Source organism: Lycium ferocissimum, chromosome 4 (assembly GCF_029784015.1).
Source record: "Lycium ferocissimum isolate CSIRO_LF1 chromosome 4, AGI_CSIRO_Lferr_CH_V1, whole genome shotgun sequence".
NCBI lineage: Eukaryota > Viridiplantae > Streptophyta > Magnoliopsida > Solanales > Solanaceae > Lycium > Lycium ferocissimum.
Window position 1 is genome coordinate 40,540,781 of NC_081345.1, and position 18,737 is coordinate 40,559,517.

General features: G+C 37.5%; 2 protein-coding genes across 4 annotated transcripts; both read right to left on the reverse strand.

The window, feature by feature from the left end:
* Window positions 1–284: 284 nt before the first annotated feature.
* Window positions 285–12,777, reverse strand: LOC132052925 (kinetochore protein SPC25 homolog). 2 transcript variants are annotated; one of them, XM_059444652.1, is made up of 9 exons: window positions 12,658–12,777; window positions 11,840–12,323; window positions 11,128–11,193; window positions 9,404–9,550; window positions 1,976–2,089; window positions 1,731–1,820; window positions 1,528–1,650; window positions 1,157–1,319; window positions 285–528 (listed from the first exon to the last, which is right to left on the reverse strand). In XM_059444652.1, exons 2-9 carry the CDS (start codon window positions 12,006–12,008, stop codon window positions 489–491), a joined length of 912 nt encoding a protein of 303 aa, XP_059300635.1. In that variant the 5' UTR covers window positions 12,009–12,323; window positions 12,658–12,777; the 3' UTR covers window positions 285–488. The 2 variants fall into 2 exon arrangements, with proteins under 2 accessions (XP_059300635.1, XP_059300634.1); XM_059444651.1 differs by lacking the exon at window positions 12,658–12,777 and having other exon boundaries at window positions 1,099–1,319.
* A 930-nt stretch (window positions 12,778–13,707) lies between these two features.
* On the reverse strand, window positions 13,708–17,421 carry LOC132052924 (protein neprosin-like). Of its 2 annotated transcripts, XM_059444648.1 has the most exons (7): window positions 16,905–17,418; window positions 16,709–16,795; window positions 16,163–16,381; window positions 15,895–16,059; window positions 15,225–15,278; window positions 14,944–15,090; window positions 13,708–14,149 (listed from the first exon to the last, which is right to left on the reverse strand). In XM_059444648.1, exons 1-7 carry the CDS (start codon window positions 17,124–17,126, stop codon window positions 13,766–13,768), a joined length of 1,278 nt encoding a protein of 425 aa, XP_059300631.1. In that variant the 5' UTR covers window positions 17,127–17,418; the 3' UTR covers window positions 13,708–13,765. The 2 variants fall into 2 exon arrangements, with proteins under 2 accessions (XP_059300631.1, XP_059300632.1); XM_059444649.1 differs by lacking the exon at window positions 15,225–15,278 and having other exon boundaries at window positions 16,905–17,421.
* Between the last annotated feature and the right edge of the window lie 1,316 nt (window positions 17,422–18,737).

Sequence of the window (18,737 nt, forward strand, 5' to 3'; positions counted from 1 at the left end):
CAATTATTTTTTATAATATTAGTTACAAATATATGATTATTAATTAACATATTTCAAGAAATATGTATTATTAAATAACTAACTTAATATTATTCATAAAGGCACATATTTTTTAAATATTAATTTTAAATTTTTTATAATTAAATTTTATTTTTAAATTAAACTAAGCTTGTGTAATTACACTTGTGCAACCAAACAACACGCTTGTAATTACACCGTAATTACATTATGACAAACAAACAGTTGAATTACAATACTTAATGTAATTGTGGTTTCAGTCAAAGTATCCTTGAATCTTGTGGTCAGTCATCCTATAAGGGAGTGTCATTAAGGATAAAACAAGAATGTTGGAATTAAAAATTTACAAAATATAGAAAGGTGATTTTTTTTTTCTAAATAGATTAACAAGGAAAGTAATACACATAAATTAAAGAGGGAGTATTTGCTAGTCAATGCTAGCCAACTGAGTATATGATGGCTGATCAAATTCAGATGAAGAAAAATGGCTGATTATTATCATTTCTTGACCTGCCAAAGAAGAAAATTTGTTCATTAGAGTCTCATGTTATATGAAGTGCTTATTCAAATTCAATCTAATTGACTTCATTGACGTTAAGAGATGATTCTTTAAGCAACGTTGTTGCTCAGTAGATATTTCTGGTCAAAAACTATTCACGACAAGGCATAACGAATAAGATTGTTTGATAGTAAATCACTTCTTTAATCATTCATCTAATGCTGTAAAATTAGTTATTCGTTATCACAGTTATCATTCAGATAATGTTATCAAATTACTGAATCTTTCTTATTTGGTAAAATGTTGATGAATGTCAATGGGGAACATGGTCAATGAGGATTCATATAGCCATACGTGGTCTCTTTTTTCAGATCAGTTTTCCAGTCATATGTGATCTCTTTTTCCAGATCAGTTTTCTAGCCATAGGTGGTTTCACATCATAGTGTTAATGAACACAAACAACAATAAATGGATGACTTATTTGGTATCTATTCAACATTATCCAAGGAAAAAAAAGAAACAAACACTGAAATTGATTTGAGCGAATTGTCAAAATATGTTCGAAGTTAACAGAAAGATACCTTAAAACGAGGAGAACGGCGAAAAGATGATGCAGATACAGGGGAGAGAACGTCTGACCTAACCCTTTTACCATGGGCAAGCTTCATGGAACTTCTCTTATATTCATCAGGTTGAGGCTCCGCTTTTTGGGGTGAAGATTCATCTCTACTATTAGTTGAAATGGACGAAATCAGGGGAGGCATAGAGATCATAGAAGTATCTTGATCTTGAGATGTTAATCCTGGAAGGAACCACATAAAAACATTCCCTTAATAGTAGCTTATCAAATATATCCAAATTCAGAAACAATAACAGCATTTGCATGAAAGGTGAAAACACACCTATCATACTTGTGAGTCTGCAAACTATACCAATTACTCTTGAATGTCTAGCAAAAAATACTCGTAATGGGGAGAAGAACAAAGAAACAGGCAAGACACAGGTCATACCATGTGCTACAGCTTCTAGAAATTTCTCTCTCATAGTCCTGACGAACTTGAATAGTCCATTGCTTTTATTTAACTCAATGAGCAGTTCTTTTGCGTCAGTCAGCTGTGGATCACAATCAATCACTAACAATCCAAGCAAAGGAAAGAATTATAATTCAGAATTACCTTCAATTTATTAAAGTTGATTAAGATTCCAGACTTACAAGTATGTACATCATTCTCACGACGGACAGTAAAAGAGTACTTGTCATCTGGATTGTTGACATCTATATTGGTAAAGATGAATTTCACTCCTGCAGAGAATATAGGCCATCAATGTTCAAATAATTGTATCTGTATTAGAGTTAACTGAATAGAAATCTGTCCTTTATTATAAAACATGTTCAGCAAGAAAAGATTTGCTCTTCTAGTATGCTAAAATGTGTCTAGCAGAGAAGATTCGACATACCTTGGCCACATTCAATACGTAAACCAAGCACCTTATTGTACCACACAGTAGCCTCCTCTATTGCCTCTCTATGCTCAGTGTTCTGGTTAAGCTCTTCTTCAAGTGCTTGCAGAGCTTTCACCCCAACAGAAAAGAAATGCACAGCTCAATTACCTTGTAATATCAAGCACTTAATGGAAACAGCATAAATTGATAACAAATATGTGCACAAATGCAGCACCGACATGATCAATGCTAACTTCAATAAAAGGAGCATTGTCGAAGGACAGATAAAAAGGACGAAATTGTACATTTTGATGTCCAATATTATTTTAAAGCTTGAGATATCACAGAGGAACAAGAGACAGCTATTGTAATTTCTTCATACTCCTTCTCACCGAGTCATACACCTTTATTTGACCAGGCATAAGCATTTAGAGAAAAGTTAAGTCCTTTTTAACCAGAAGCTGATTTAGAAGCAAAGGCAAAAATTAACTTTTTGACGAACTATATATTAAAGAGAGTCTCTTTTAACTTACTGGTGGTGGAATGGAGAAGTTCAAGAGAAGGTAGAAGCAAAGAAGGTAGCGTATGCGAAGTTGGTAGACAGCAAGGATGATGAGGAGAAGCGGACGAATAGGGAATTGTATAAGATGGCGAGGAAGGAGGCAAAGTTAGCGGTTACAGCGGCAAAAACAGCAGCTTTTGAACGCCTGTATGCAGAACTAGAGGACAAAGGCGGGGATAAGAAGTTGTACCGACTAGCCAAGGCGAGGGAGAGGAGGGCGCGTGACTTGGATCAGGTGAAGTGCATCAAGGACGAGGATGGCAGGGTACTGGTGGAGGACGCTCTCATTAGACAGAGATGGCAAGCATGCTTCCACAAACTCTTGAACGACGAAGGGAACAGAGACATTGTGTTGGGAGATTTGGAGTACTCCGAGAGGTGTCGTGATTTTGGATATTGTAGGAGTATAAAGTTTGAGAAAGTTAAGGGTGCTGTTCGTAGGATGAGCAGGGGGAGAGCGACCGGGCCCGACGAGATTCCTGGGGAATTTTGGAAGACTGCAGGCAGGGCAGGTTTGGAGTGGTTGACTCGGTTATTTAATGTCATCTTTAAGACGGCTAAGATGCCCGAAGAATGGCGATGCAGTACAATGATTCCATTGTACAAGAACAAGGGCGACATTCAAAGTTGCAACAACTACAGAGGGATCAAGCTGCTAAGCCACACTACGAAAGTGTGGGAAAGGGTGGTGGAGATGAGGGTGCGGAGAGACGTGTCCATTTCAGAGAACCAGTTCGGATTCATGCCGGGGCGCTCTACCATAGAAGCTATTCACCTTGTACGGAGATTGGTGGAGCAGTATAGGGAGAGGAAGAGGGACTTACACATGGTGTTCATCGACCTAGAAAAGGCATATGACAAAGTGCCGAAAGAGGTTCTATGGAGATGCTTGGAGGCTAGAGGTGTACCTGTGGCGTACGAGGCGATCAAGGACATGTATGATGGGGCCAAGACCAGGGTAAGGACTATGGAAGGAGACTCGGAGCCCTTCCCAGTTATGATGGGGTTGCACCAGGGATCAGCTCTTAGCCCATTTTTATTTTCCTTGGTGATGGATGGATTGACGCGGCAAATTCAAGGTGAGGTGCCATGGTGTATGTTATTCGCGGATGACATAGTCCTGATTGACGAGACTCGCAGTGGAGTTAACGCTAAGCTGGAGGTTTGGAGACAAACTCTAAAGTCTAAAGGGTTCAAGTTGAGTAGACGCCAAGACAGAGTACTTGGAGCGCAAGTTCGATATAGTGCGTACGAGGGCCGGCATGGAAGTGAAGCTTGGCGCACCCAGTGTCATCTGAAGATAGATAGTTTCGAAATATCTTGGGTCTATTATACAAGGAAATGGAAATTGATGATGACGTCACACACCGTATTGGTGCAGGGTGGATGAAATGGAGGCTTGCCTCCAGAGTGTTGTGCGACAAGAAGGTACCACCAAAACTCAAAGTTAAGTTCTACAAAGTGGTGGTTAGGCCGAATATGTTGTGTGGGGCGGAGTGTGGGCCAGTCAAGAAGTCTCACGTTCAGAAGATGAAAGTAGCGGAAATGAGAATGCTGCGATGGATGTGTAGGAACACTAGGAGCGATAGGATTAGGAATGAAGTTATCCGAGATAAGGTAGAGAAGCCGCGTGGAGGACAAGACGCGGAAGGAGGCCGAGATGGTTTGGGCATGTGATGCGAGAGACACAAATACCCCAAGGTGAGGTGCGAGAGAGGGCCGGGCTATGGACGGTTTCGAGAGAGGAGAGGCGGTAAGAAAGTATTGGGGAGAAGTGATTAGACAAGACTTGGCGCATCCCCAGCTTACCGAGGACATGACCTTAGATAGAAAGGTATGGAGGACTCAGATTAGAGTAGAAGGCTAGTAGGTAGTCGCGTTTATCCTTTCTTGCGAGTAGTTGCATTGATCTTTAGTTTCTTGCCCTTTGATGTGTGTGAGTATCTGTTTGCACAGGATGGTTTATCATGGCTTATTCACTTTCGTTGTTTTCATTTTCATAATTGCTTTGAATTGTTTATCCATATCTAACCTTTCCCATGCTTTTTTTTTTTGGAGGGTCTTCCGGAAACAGCCTTCCTACCTAAGGTAGGGGTAAGGTTTGCGTACAATCTACCCTCCCCAGACCCCACATTGTGGGACTCACTGGGTATGTTATTATTGTTGTTGTTGTAGTCTCTTTTAACTTCTGATGGTATAACATACCAAATGCTTTTGAATGCTCTAAGGAAGTATCATTTTAGGATAGGTGGCATGAGTTTGTGACAAAGACTTGAAACAAAGAGATCAAGTGATAGGATGACATATGCAACATTGGATGAGAATCAACTTGCACAACGAATATACTAGAAAACTAGATCCTTCTTTACCTAAGCAGTACTAGTAAAAATAATACAGAAAATTCTGAAACTAGGACTTAGGAGGTCTCAATTGAGCTAGTTATGCCTAACAGAACAAATTAAGAAAGTATACAATACAACAACATACAACATACCCAATCAATCCCACAATGTGGGGTCTGGGGAGGGTAAAGTGTACGCAGACCATACCCCCACCTTGGAAGAGAGGGAGGCTATTTCCGAAAGACCCTCGGCTCAAAAGAAAACAAGGAAAAACAAGGGAAAAGAGTCAGATACGGACATCTAAATCATAGCAATGCGAAAATGAGAAATAACAAGACCAAAGAAGTCATGACAAAACAGCATGGATAGACAAGACCCAACACATAAAAGCAGGATAATAATACTCCTAATACAGGAAAGAAATCCTCGCACCCCCTCCTATCCCCAATCATGTCCTCGGTAAGCTTAAGTAGCGCCATATCCTGCCGAATCACCTCTCCTCAGGCCTTTTTTGGCCTACCGCTCCCTCTCTTCAAGCCCACCACTGCCAGCCTCTCACACCTCCTCACTGGCACATCAACGCATCTCCGCTACATATGGCCGAACCATCTCAATCTTCCTTCCCGCATCTTATCCACCACAGGGGCCACACCCACCTTGTCCTGAACCACTTCATTCCGAATCCTATCTCTCCTGGTATGCCCGCACATCCATCTCAACATCCGCATCTCTACTACCTTCATCTTCTGGACATGAGCTTTCTTAGCTGGCCAGCATTCCGTCCCATACAACATAATTGGTCTAACCACCACTTTGTAGAACTTTCCCTAGTATAGTGACCTTTTTATCGCACAACACCCCCGATGCGAGCTTCCATTTCATCCATCCCACTCCAATATGATGTGTAGCATCGTCGTCAATCTCATCATTCCCTGGGATGATCGACTCCAGGTACTTGAAACTTTCTTTCTTCGGGATGACCTGAATATCCAGCTGCACGTCCTCGTCCTCTACCTGATTCACATCACTGAACTTGCACTCTAAGTACTCTGTCTTAATCCTGCTCAACTTGAAACCCTTCGACTCCAGAGTCTGTCGCCAAACCTCCAATCTCGCGTTAACACCACTCCGCGACTCATCAATAAGCACAATGTCATCTGCGAACAACATGCACCAAGGCACCTCTCCTTGAATGTGGCTTGTCAGTGCGTCCATTGCCAAAGCAAACAAAAACGGGCTAAGAGCGGACCCCTGGTGTAGGCCCATCGTGACTGGGAAGTGTTCTGAGTCACCTCCAACCGGTGTTGTGAAAGGCGAGCGCCATCTCGCCAAAGGCGAGAGGCGTGGCGAGGCGAGGCTCTACTGCCTTTTATGGCTGTGGCGAGCTCACCTTCAAAAGGCGCTAATGGCGCCGAGGCGAGGCGACAATCCTTTTTCTTTTAAAAAAAAGCAATTAAAAGAAGTGGAGGCTTAAATGAAACTTATTTTCAAAAGAAAAACAGCAGCTAGGGTTTTCTTTGCCTCCTCCTCTCTTCTCCTTCAGGGTTTTCAGGTACGTGTCTTTCTCCTCCTTCTTTTTCTTCGGTTCTTCTTCTTTCTTCCTCCTCTATTTTCGACTTCTGCTTCTTCTTCTGTTCTTCTTCTTTTTTTCCGGCGACGACTGCTCTATTTCCGGCCACCTCTGCATTTTTTTTTCCTTCTTCTATTCTCTTCTTCTTTTTCTGTTTTTTCTCCTCTGTTTTTTTCCCCTCTGTTTTTTTCTCCTCTGTTTTTTCCTCTGTTTTTTTTTTTTTCCCCCTCAACAGCACCAGTGAGGCAGTGGCTGTTTTGCTCCTGTTTTTTCTGTTCAATAATTGTTTAAATTTTGTTATAAACTTTTGTTGACTCATTCAAGTTCTAGACTTTTAGTATCTACTATCTACTTTTAATTTTTGAATTGAAATATTTGCTAATATGTTATTGCTAGTGAGATTTTGATTATTTACATATGCAATTAAATATTTTAATTTTTTGGTATTTATTGGTGCCGCACTTCAAAAAGGCGAGCGCCTCGCCGCGCGCCTCGCCTTAAGGCGAGGCAGGCCCTTGTCGCCTTTTGTCGCCGCGTGCCGTCCAAAACAATGCCTCCAACCGTCCTCACCCGAGTCTTGGCTCCATCATACATGTCCTTAATTGCTCTAATGCATGCTACAGGAACACCTCTAGCTTCCAAACATCTCCACAAAGACCTCCTAGGGACTTTGCCGTAAGCCTTCTCTAGGTCAACAAACACCATGTGCAAGTCAGTCTTCTTATCCCTATACTGCTCCACCAGCCTCCTCACAAGGTGAATGGCTTCTGTAGTCGAACGTCCCGGCATGAATCCGAACTGGTTCTCTGAAATAGATACTATCTTCCTCATCCTCACTTCCACTACTCTCTCTCAAACTTTCATCGTATGGCTCAATGTACTGATACCCCTATAGTTTTTGCAGTTCTGGATATTCCCCTTGTTTTTATACAACGGGATCATGGTGCTCCATCTCCACTCTTCAGGCATCTTCGCCGTCCTAAAAATAACATTCAACAACCGCGTAAGCCACTCCAAGCCTCCCCTACCCGCAGCCTTCCAAAATTCTACTAGTATTTCATCTGGCCCGGTCGCTCTCCCCTTGCTCATCTTCCGCATAACCCCCTCGACCTCTTCAACCTTGACCCGCCTGCAATACCCAAAATCGCGGCGGTTTTGTGTGAGCTCCAATTCGCCTAATACGATGTTCTGGTCCCCCTCTTCGTTCAAGAGTTTATGAAAGTAAGTCTGCCATCTTCGTCTACGCGGCATCCTCCACCAAAATTTCCTCCTCTCGTCTTTGATACACTTCACTTGATCCAGGTCCCGAGCCTTCCTCTCCCTCACTTTGGCTAGCCTGTACAACTTCTTGTCCGCGCTTTTTTCCCCCAATTCTTCATACAAGCGTCCAAATGTGCCAGCCTTAGCCGCCGTCAGAATCGGCTAATCGCCTCCTTCCTCGCCTTCTTATACCGCTCCCCGTTAGTCATCTTCCTCCTCGCTCGGCTCTCTACTAGCTTTAAATACGCCGTTTTCTTAGCTTCCACTTTACCTCGTACTCTCTCCGTTCCACCACCACCCCTCACAGTGAACCGCGCAGTAATCCTTCGAGACCGCTAGCACCTCTCTTGCCGCTTCCCTAATGTAAGCAACCGTCGTAGTCCACATCCTACTCGCATCCCCGCTACTCCTCCAGGCTCCCAACGCCCTCAACCGTTCCCCCAGCTCCTGGGCATTGTCCTTGTTCAAAGCGTCCCACCTAATCTTCAGCTGACCAGATACAACCATCTTTCTCGTCTTCCTTTTTATCTCCAGATCCATAACTAAGAGCCTATGTTGGGTCGTGAGGTTCTCGCTCGGGATAACCTTACAATCCGTGCATAAACGTCTATCGCACTTTCGGGAGAGTAGGTAATCAATTTGTGTCTTGGCCCTCGTATCCGAAAGGTGACAAGTGCTCTTCCTCTTCTCGAAAACTAGAGTTCGCTATCAGCAAATCAAAAGCTCTCGCGAAATCCAACAACGACGTACCCCCTCATTCCTATCCCCAAACCCGAAGCCTCCACGCACATCATCTTAACCCCTAGCCGACGTCCCGATGTGGCCATTGAAATCACCACCAAGAAAAAGCTTCTCTGAGTGCGGAATACCCCGCACAACCTCGTCCAAATCCTCCCAGAATCGCCTTTTGATACCTATCTTAAAATGATACTTCCTTAGAGCATTCAAAAGCATTTGAAATGTTATACCATCAGAAGTTAAAAGAGACTCTCTTTAATATATAGTTCGTCAAATAATTAATGGGTTGGAGAAGAGAACACTAATTAACTTACTAGGACAATGCTAAAAGATCTCCTCAATCCGAGGTAAATTAACCAAGTAATAGGCAATTACCTTCAGGAAAAGGGAAAGAAGAGGAAATAAACCTATAAATGTACAACAACGATGTGTGCTATACTGTTATTTAGGCTTTATTTTTTTAACATCGTGTTTGGACCAGCTTGTGCAAAGTTCAACAAATCTATTGGTACCTAATACCTCCTATTAACACAAGTTAAGGGTAATTCAAAGTATCGGAAAAAAAAATTATGGTCAAAGAAAATATCTTTACTCTCCAAATAGTAACTAAGACACATCAATTGAAACAGAGAGAGTATTTTATTTCAAGGGAAATTCTTTGTCAAAATTTTTTTTTATTCACCAACAGCTCACAGAACCCATGGACACTGCAATGGGATTAATGACGTTGAAGTAGGTATTTGATATGGAAAGAAAGCATTCATATTGTCACCTTGTGTTATCATAATTAGTACCAAAAAAACATAATTGACCAGATACTTCTCGAAACATTGCCACTTCCTATTTGTTTAACTAAAAGACTCGAAACATGACTCCTTTTTCCGAATGGAATGAGAGAATAATAACTTGTTTTGAAGAAGAAGAATGTAACATATGAGAGAAGAATGACTTTTACAAAAAATGAAATTTACCATCAGCTTGTTGAGATAGTAGGGTGGAATATTCATGTTTCCTCGCCCTTTGATCTTCCACGACACATCTAAGTTCTTCCACTCTAACATTGGTAGCAGATATTAAGTCTGCCATTTCTGTCCTCTTTGCCTCTTTTCGGGTCTTTACTGAAAATAAGATAACTTGATAAAGCTATTAACAAAAAAAAAAAGGAATGAAAAGAAGACGATGTGAGTATATAAAATGAACAGTGAGTATCCAATTTTCCTGCTAAAGAATACATATATGTGACGATTAATTCATTAACCTCTTAAACTATTCACTATGAAGAGTTGATTAACTTGAGAGAAAAAACAATAGCATATGGTAACATCGTGAATGAGAAGTAATAGAAAAAGAAAAGAATCCCAAGAATTCACCCTGTCACAGCTACTTTTAATGTGAATCTTTATACTCTTCTTGTTTACATCAACTACAAACGGAAGTCAATATAACTCCAAAAGATTAGAATCCTTGTTTCATATACTCTCTAAGCCTTGAAGGTATTGTTACTTTGAGGTTTCAACTTCCAACATTCAATGATTCTCATCCGTACTACAATGAGAATGCGAAAGGATAATGTATTATCATACTTTTTTGGTGTTTACAAATTTAATTATTAAAATGTATGTATTATCATACTTGTCACCTTAAGTCATTTGCAGAAATGCTGGTTTATCAATCAAACCAAAAGTACTAATGAGAATTCCACCATCAGCATCCTCAAACTTAAGAATTAACATAAATTCAGATACAGTTCATCTAACCTAATAATTTGTAATGTGAGAGTAAGTTCCATGGCTACGTAGAAGGGAACGAGATCATTCGATATTTTCAGCTTATTGCGTTCAGGTATTCCTCTTTTGATATCATTAATCTAAATGAACCATCAGTTTGGGTAATGCCAAATAGGATTACTCATCTACTCCATAGCTGGGAGGAGGCAGGAACAGGAGCCTCAGACAGAGATAAATGGAGGATTGTCCCAGCTTGCATTTGGTGGATAATATGAAAAGAGAGAAATTCAAGGTCCTTGAAGACAGTAGCAGTGAAGTACTGAAGAACAAGCTGAATTACATTAAACTTTTTTGTTTTTGGTGCAAGCAGATTTACCTACAGGAGACTGAATCCATAATAGAAATCCTAGGTTCTTGTTAGATTATCAGAATTTTGTGCCAGTTTTCTCACCTTTGCTGTAAATATGGTTTCAGTGCAATCTATGCACTGACTTAAATACATACAAATGTTACCTTCCCAAAAAAAATGAACCATTAGATATTGTTCTCTTATAAAACAATTTCCTCAAATTTCCTTATCATTTCTCCGAAACACTAGTCTTTTTAAAAGAAGCATATTATTTTCTTCATTTATGTCTCCCTCCACTAAAACATACACTTAATTGCACTTTGCGGTTAAAGCCCCATAAGTTACTCTATGTTTTTCGCCTTTGTCAACACTTACTAGTATGAAGAAGTGAAAACAAAAGATTAACTCAACTGATTTCCATCTTCTGATGTGGAAAGCATTCAGATAAATAGTCAAATTTGAACAAGTACTAGGACAGCAATGTCAATAGGGTGAGTAATACAAAAGTTAAATAGAAATGCACATAAAGATTGAACACTAATCATACCTTATCAACAGAAAAGATTAAACATTCCTATAATACGGAATGAAAAAGATAGATAGCGAGAGATTGATATACCTGCAAGTGCTTTTACTAAATTATCTTCCGCCTCTCTAAGCTCAGTTTTCAATTTCCCAAGTTTTTCTGCCGAGACAAAAATATCAGTGAGAAAGTTTAAAACTGTATATATTTTGACTTAACTGAAAATGCACACCCAAAAAAATTGAATTTTTTTTCACAAGGACCCGAAAAGATGGAGTTTAATCCAATCCCAGGTAGCAAATACCTTTCTAAGACTGATACTTTCATAGTGACCATAAATCGAAAAGTTTGACAGGCTAAAGCAAAGGCAAATCTTGGTGTCTGTTACCAAAATATCCAGAAATGACTACTAGTAAAACCAGACAAAATCATCTGAAACCATTACAAAAAAAAAAAAAAAAAAAAAAAGGGAGAACCCTGAGGGTAGTAATTGGAAGAAATTGGTGTCAATTAAACAATAAATTTGCCAGGAAAAATTGTTTCGGCTGAGTAATACTTTTATGGAATGTTAGGAAATACTCCCGCGTCCCAATTTATGTGGCACCTTTGACACCAATCTATAATTAGAAACAACTCAACTTTAAAATTCTCCTTTTACCTTTAATTAATGAAATGATTTATCACTGCAAAAATATCTGAGAATTGTTTTAGACCACAAATTTCGAAAAATATTCCTTTTTTTCTTACCCTCAATGTCAAGACAAACAAATTGAGAGGGAGGGAGTAGTAAATAGTGTGGAAATTTTACCCTGGAATTGAAGGGTTTCTTGAGTTTGAGTCTTGATTGAATCCAATGATTCCGAAAAGGAGATAACACCAGCATCAATATTCTGTTGTTGAATGTATAAATCTCTGTCACATGTTAATCTTAGTTCCTCCATTTTTGTTCTTATGGTTGCCGCTACTCCTTCTGGCATCTCTTCTCAAACCCTTTTTTGGTCTCTCCACTGTGACAGAAATATTACACTGTGAGATTTGAATAGTGGTGGGAGATAAAGCTTTGCAAAAGCCCGCGATTTTTTCCTTTCTTGAAAAATGGAGGGGGTCAATTTGCGTTTCCTTAAAAAAAAAGAAAAACGGTAAAAGGATGGTGGCTGACAATGGTTGAAACTTTAAAGTTAATAAATTAAACGTGGTTAGTACAAGGTGGTTCAATGGTTTCACAAGTTGATTTTGACGGGAAAAATAACACAAAAGGTCCCTTGTGTTTGTGCCTACGTTCAAAGTGGTTCCTTCAATATATTCATGACCAGTTTTTATCTTTTAAATATTTAACAAACTCTGTCATATAAGATTGAGAGGAACTGTGAAAAGATAAAGAATGACCTGGTAGACATTGGCATTTTCATTAACTAGGAAAGCTACATACGCAATAATTTTGTCTTGCAACAGTTTTGTCTTTGACTTTTGTAATTGATACCAACTAAATTTATTTGTTGATAAAAGTCATGTTCTTGATTAAGACCATGCACGTGTGTGTCCAATTATTGGATTATTTTTTTTAAGTTGTACAGGTCTTGATAGCTTCTCCAATCACAACAATCGAAGTCTTATTAATTAAGAGACTTTATCAATAAATATGTGAATCTCATATACATTAGCCTTGCTGGTTCGAGCAATAAGACCCTGGGTAAGTTCGGATTAGCCTTGTCAGGGTGAATTCAAGAAACCATTTTATTTTGTACTCCCTCTGTTTCAATTTATGTGAACCTTTTCGAAGTATGAGGATCAAACTTTATAACTTTGACCATAAATTTTGGTATAGATTTTTCAAGTATGTAAAATAAAAAATTTATATTTAGAAACTACATAAAAAGTATAAGTCGTGATAATTTATAATTCAAATTATTTAGAAATAATGTAAGGAAAATGTGGTCAAAGTACCACTTCGTAAACTCCCCAAATTGTAATAGGTTCACATAAATTGAACCAGAGGGAGTATATACTATCAACTTGTTACAAAGAATCACATGGCTATAGATATATTAATAGTGAGTGAAATCATGTTTGGACATACAATTAGGAGCCGTTTGGACATGATTTCATCTCATGAGATGAAACTATGAGATGAAATCATGTTTGGACATACAATTTGGATTTCTTAAGTTGCAACTTTTTTTAATAAACATAAAAACCCCACAAGTTGTGAAAACCATCAAAATTTTCCCAATTCTTATACAATCTTACCAAATGAGTAAATCATAGTTCATAATAAAATTAATACGCTACTAGAAGGCCCTTCTAAAACATACAACATCAATTGATCAAATTTTAGTTCAATAAAAAGGAAAATTTAACATGAATAGTAATGAAATTACTATTAATATAATCCTCCCACATGGTAAACATGATTGGTAAATATATTTTACCAACCTGCAGATTAATATTTATACAAATGGTTGGTAAACATGATTAATAAATATATCTACCACCTTATGGGTCTTTTTTTACAAAATATAAACGTATGGATCAAATTTTACATTTATATTTTTTGAAATCATGATTTCAAATCCCAAATCATGCCTTTTTGGATGATTTGGAATTTCATCGAGATGAAATCAGAGATGAAATCGCATGTCCAAACGCCTACTAATTATGAGCAAAGCCGAAGACATGAGGTAGAAACATATGATATTTACTCTGCAAGGCCAATAACATGTGATGACATTGTTTTTTACGGACATTTTGAATTCCTACCAGGACCACCATAGTAAAAATAATCACCCCAAACATTATTTTTTCCAGCTTTAATGTCATAGCAATTGGGCTTGTCAGCTAAAAGATGAAGGTTTGCTAAAGGAATCAAGTTATTGTCCCAGTCAACCACTTGCAAATTTCTGAAATAGGATGCCTTGCCATAGCCTTCATCTGCAAAATGACCACTTCCCATTTGTGTTGAAGTGTGAAATCCCTCCATTGATGATCTTGAATTCACTATTTCTCCTCCAAATTGTATCATGCTTGCATGTTCTTGCAAATGGCTGAACAAGAATGATGGCCAGTAGCCTACTAATTGCCCTGACCCAAATTCAAGCCACCAATCTCCATGCTTTGGGTCCTACACAAAAACAACTTGTGCTCTGTGAGTGTGGCTATTATCTCAAGGATTTAAGTTATACACAACATAAATGTAAAGATTATTTACACTATCAGTGTAATTTAATTTGTGACAACAGTTTAATTACTATCTTTATTATGTTATTGATCATAATAATTTACTTGTAATAACCTAGTATTGATTTGATGGGGTAAATAATCTATTACGCCGTTAATATATAAAACTTAAAGTCTTATGTCAAATTTATACCCTGTAAATAATAAAGGAAGATTTTGCTAGCTCTTCCTTTTAGATCACCATGATATTCAAGATTGTGAAGGAAAAGGTAAGTGGAAACAAGAATCAATTAGAAAGGACAAGAACAATGGCTCCAAACTGTTTACTAGTCTAAAAGATGTTTGCTGTTAGCTTGTAAGAAAATGGATATTTATATTTAGTGGATGGAAAGTTGACTTAGTGGATGCTCCTCTAGTATTGTTTAAAGTGAGGGGAAAAATCATTGGAAAAGAACATAACACTATAGCATTTTTGTCGATACATAAAGACGTCCTAGCACATGCAGCTCCACCATGGTTCAGTTTCAGTCCATATCAGTCCCCACCCCCTTAAAATAAAGAATCAAATATTGGAAATGAAATAAATAAAAAAGGAGTAGATTGAACTGAAGATATGTATGTCTTATGATTAATGATATCAATTATCTTTTGTAACGGATGTAAAAAAATTAATTAAAGACGGATAATATGAAAGGTTACTTAGATAAAGATGTTTATGAAGGGTTTAAGCATATATACCTTCCATATCATTATGCCAATATCCAATTGACTACCATCAGGTGATGAAGTTGGAGATATTGCAGCTCCCATAGCAATCCTATTGTTTGTTTGTACAAAACCTGAGCACAGTAAATTGTAGCATCCTGTAGTTTGGTAGGCATCACTCTGCATTTGCAATTTGTAGTAATAGTTTCAGCCTAAAGCAAATTAGGATGAAGAAAAAGAATATATAATCTAACGTAACCATTGAGAGATCAAAAGGAAATTAATTTGGATTATCTTGCGTAACTAGTTCTTACCGTCCAATATGTGAAGAACCTAGGATAGATGTCTCCGTACAGTTGTGGACTGACCTGACAATATGAACATGGCACTTAATCAATTTAATGTACTAAATCTCTGTTCACTCTTAAGGGAGTCCAATTTTATATTACTATAATTATATTAGCTGTCATTATGATAAATGGTTAGTTTGTTACGTATGAGTTATGACCACTAAAGTTCAAAGATACTCCTATTAGGAGTATTTTATTTTCAAACGAAGCTACCTACTTGGGATGTTACAGCTAGTAGCAAACTAGCAGTCATATCCTCAGCTGAAAACAAGAAAAAGAACTACTAAATTGGTAAACGAAATTGGACTTGAAGGAATCATGATTAAGAAGGAACTATCCTTTGTTTTTCCTTTGAGAGTGAGATAAAGTTTAGAAGGAATAACCTTCATCCGATCTTTTTTACCTGTCATTTTAGCTAAAAAGGAATTAATTCAAGATACTCGTTAATCAGTCATTTGAGGAAGCGATAAGGCAACTTCATCAATGTACCACTAATGCTTAGTATGACTGCATATTTTTCTTCATGAGGCGATCAAAATTTTAACCAACAGATGAAGAAGGGCCGAACAGAGTAGTATAATTAAGTAAAGGACTACTTAGGACAATAAATTTATGCCTTGAATTTGCAAAATACCTGCCAGCCAGCTTCAATGGTATTAAGATCTTCACCAAAAGTGCCAGAGATAACCCATAGCTGTGACAGACTGAATTCATATTGGTCTGTTACCCTTGGTGTCCATACACTTATGCTCGCCTTTGCACCATAATATTCTTCACCATTCACGAATGCTACTGCATGCTGCCATTACAAACCTTCTCATAAATCGTCTTATAATTATAAATTAAACAAGATGATCGTGTACCTCTTCTTTTAAATTTAGACTAAATTTAAATATAAAAACCTCATGATCGTCGCTCATTGTGTCGCGCCTTACACCTCTTATAATTTTTCTTCCAAATCTTTGTAAAGTGCTAGCTCGCATAACATCTTTCTCTGTAGTTCTTCTAATTGGAATTGTCCCTTCTGGGCATGATTCTCCTGAAACTCTCCACAGCTGAAAGCTGCTAATTTCTCCCATTGCATCTGTCGATTCATTTGCTTTAGGCCTCTTTGCAGGTTCCTGCATCCAATCGTAAATTAGAGGCAGTGATTTCTGCTCTTTATATGTCGTATGTCCACTTCTCTCACACATATAGTCAGACTTTTAACAGCCATCCCTATAACAACATTTCACTGTAACAACCAATTTTTCTTTTGAATCGATTTTTCATGTTATGTTCTATAAGAACATTTTATTATAGCAGCCAAAAAATTTCCGGACAAACGACACCATTATAAAGAGGTTTTGACTGTATTTATTTCTGCTGAATCCCTGCTTCCTGCATTACATGGAATAAATCAATGCAATATAAAATAGATCTCTTTGAGGATTTCATAGAAAAAATACCAATGGTTTCATCCCTTTGAGGTGAGGATGGTCAAAAGCTGGTTGAAGATGAGATAGAACGCAATCTATTAGATCTCCATCTGGACTCTGCAATAAATAAAATGGCACAATTATTCTCAATATCTTGATTTATGAAAAAAAATTCAAACTTTAATAATATTGGAAAGAAGAAAACAGAGAAAATTATGTATATTACCTGAACTGTCTTGACTGCAGGCTTGTTGATCTTCTTGAGATAAGTCCTTAATCTCTTAAATTTAAGCAACTCTTGCTTTGGTCTGAAAGTTTGGTTTGTCAGCAAGTGATGCTTTGAATCATGCACAGTTGGATCTGAGATGACAGTACCAAATATAGAAGCAAGAAGCAAGAAAGAAACAAAGGAGAAAATAATTGAAAATGGCTCAGAATTACTAGTCATGATGATTAGTTTTGGAATGTTATTGTCTTGGTGTGGTTGTTTCTTTCTGTTAACTTAGGCTTTGTATTTGTATGTGTTCTGGTTGTCTACTGACTGTAATGAGCAGTAAGACTAAGAAGAGGCCAAGAGGATTTATTCCAAAATTTTGTCCATGGGAACACTTCCTCTAGCTATCTACAAATCCATACGAAAAAGCTTTAAGGAAAAGTCCAAAGAGTAAAAGTTAAAACAAGGTCACTCCCTCACCATTTTCAAAACCTTTTGTTTTTTTTTAAAGAAATAACTTATAAAAACAACTGTGTGTGTGTGTGTGTGTTGGTTTTGGGTTCTGACACACAGAAAACCTCAGCTCACTTTATATATTAAAGACGAGTCCTGATAAGTAAGGGGATATACAACATAATATGGTCAAAATTAATTGGACCTGTTTTTTTAGTTAGTTTAACTTCTATATATTAATAGTGTTTGCAGAATCAGGTTTCTTGAAAAATAATTAGCAGCCATAAATAATAAGGTACGGCATCAACTTAACCCAAGATGTAACCTAAGATTAAATTTATTGGTAGCAAATAGAGTTCCTAGAGATTCCACTATAGCACATGGTATGGCACTATATTTGCTTAGCACATTTCACAGAGGCATAGGCAATTAGGTTCTCCTTTTAATTACCTTTATGAGATTTTGTTTGCAGCTGCCTCGCACTTCCTCTTCTTCCTTTAGTTCTTAATAATCCTCCTTCCGTCTCAAAGAGACTGTCTTAATTACTATTTGGATTGTTAAAGAATATTTTCTTTAATCATTATTTTTTTAAATACTTTCTACATATTTTGAATCGTTAACTATTGTGACTTATAATACCTTTTATGTAGTTTCTAAATATGTAATTTTTATTTCAAAAAAATTAAAATTCTGTATCCTAATTCACTCCGAACATTAGCTTGTTTGACCCTACTAGTAATTTGAATCAAGACAGTCTTTTTGGGACCGAGGGAGTAGTACATTATTTTCATCTCTTCGTTTACACAAAGAATGAAAGGGAATGTTTGCCCATAAGTTTTCGCTCTCAAATTCGAGCACCAAGCTGAGAAATCTTCAATAATTTTTTTCTTTTATTTCAAATCTTATCGAATATTATGTTCATGAGCACTAGACCTTACTTTTCTAAAGTTGGTCTGCGGTAGATTCCCCACTCACTGCCTTGAAATTATAAATTATTGTTTTTCTTTTGAATATTCTCATCATATTTTATGGGCATATATTAGTATCTTTTTAAAAACTTGTGCTGCAACCTTTACCTACAAATCCTATAAATGGTGCGAATTTGAGTTTGTGAGTGAAGCATGCTCAAACTACAAATTACTAGCTAGGCTACACTACAATACAATGTGTGAACTAGCATATTTACTAGAGAATAGTCACCGCTAGAAATAAAGAGTTTTGAGAAATAGACATTTAGGATATGTTCGGTATGGAGGAAAACATTTTTCAGAAAATGTTTTTCAATTTTCTCATATTCGTTTGGTCAAAAATTTACTTAAAATATTTTCTTTTGGAAAACATTTTCCTCAAAATTGGGGAAAATGACTTCCCTAATGAAAGTAGGGAAAACAA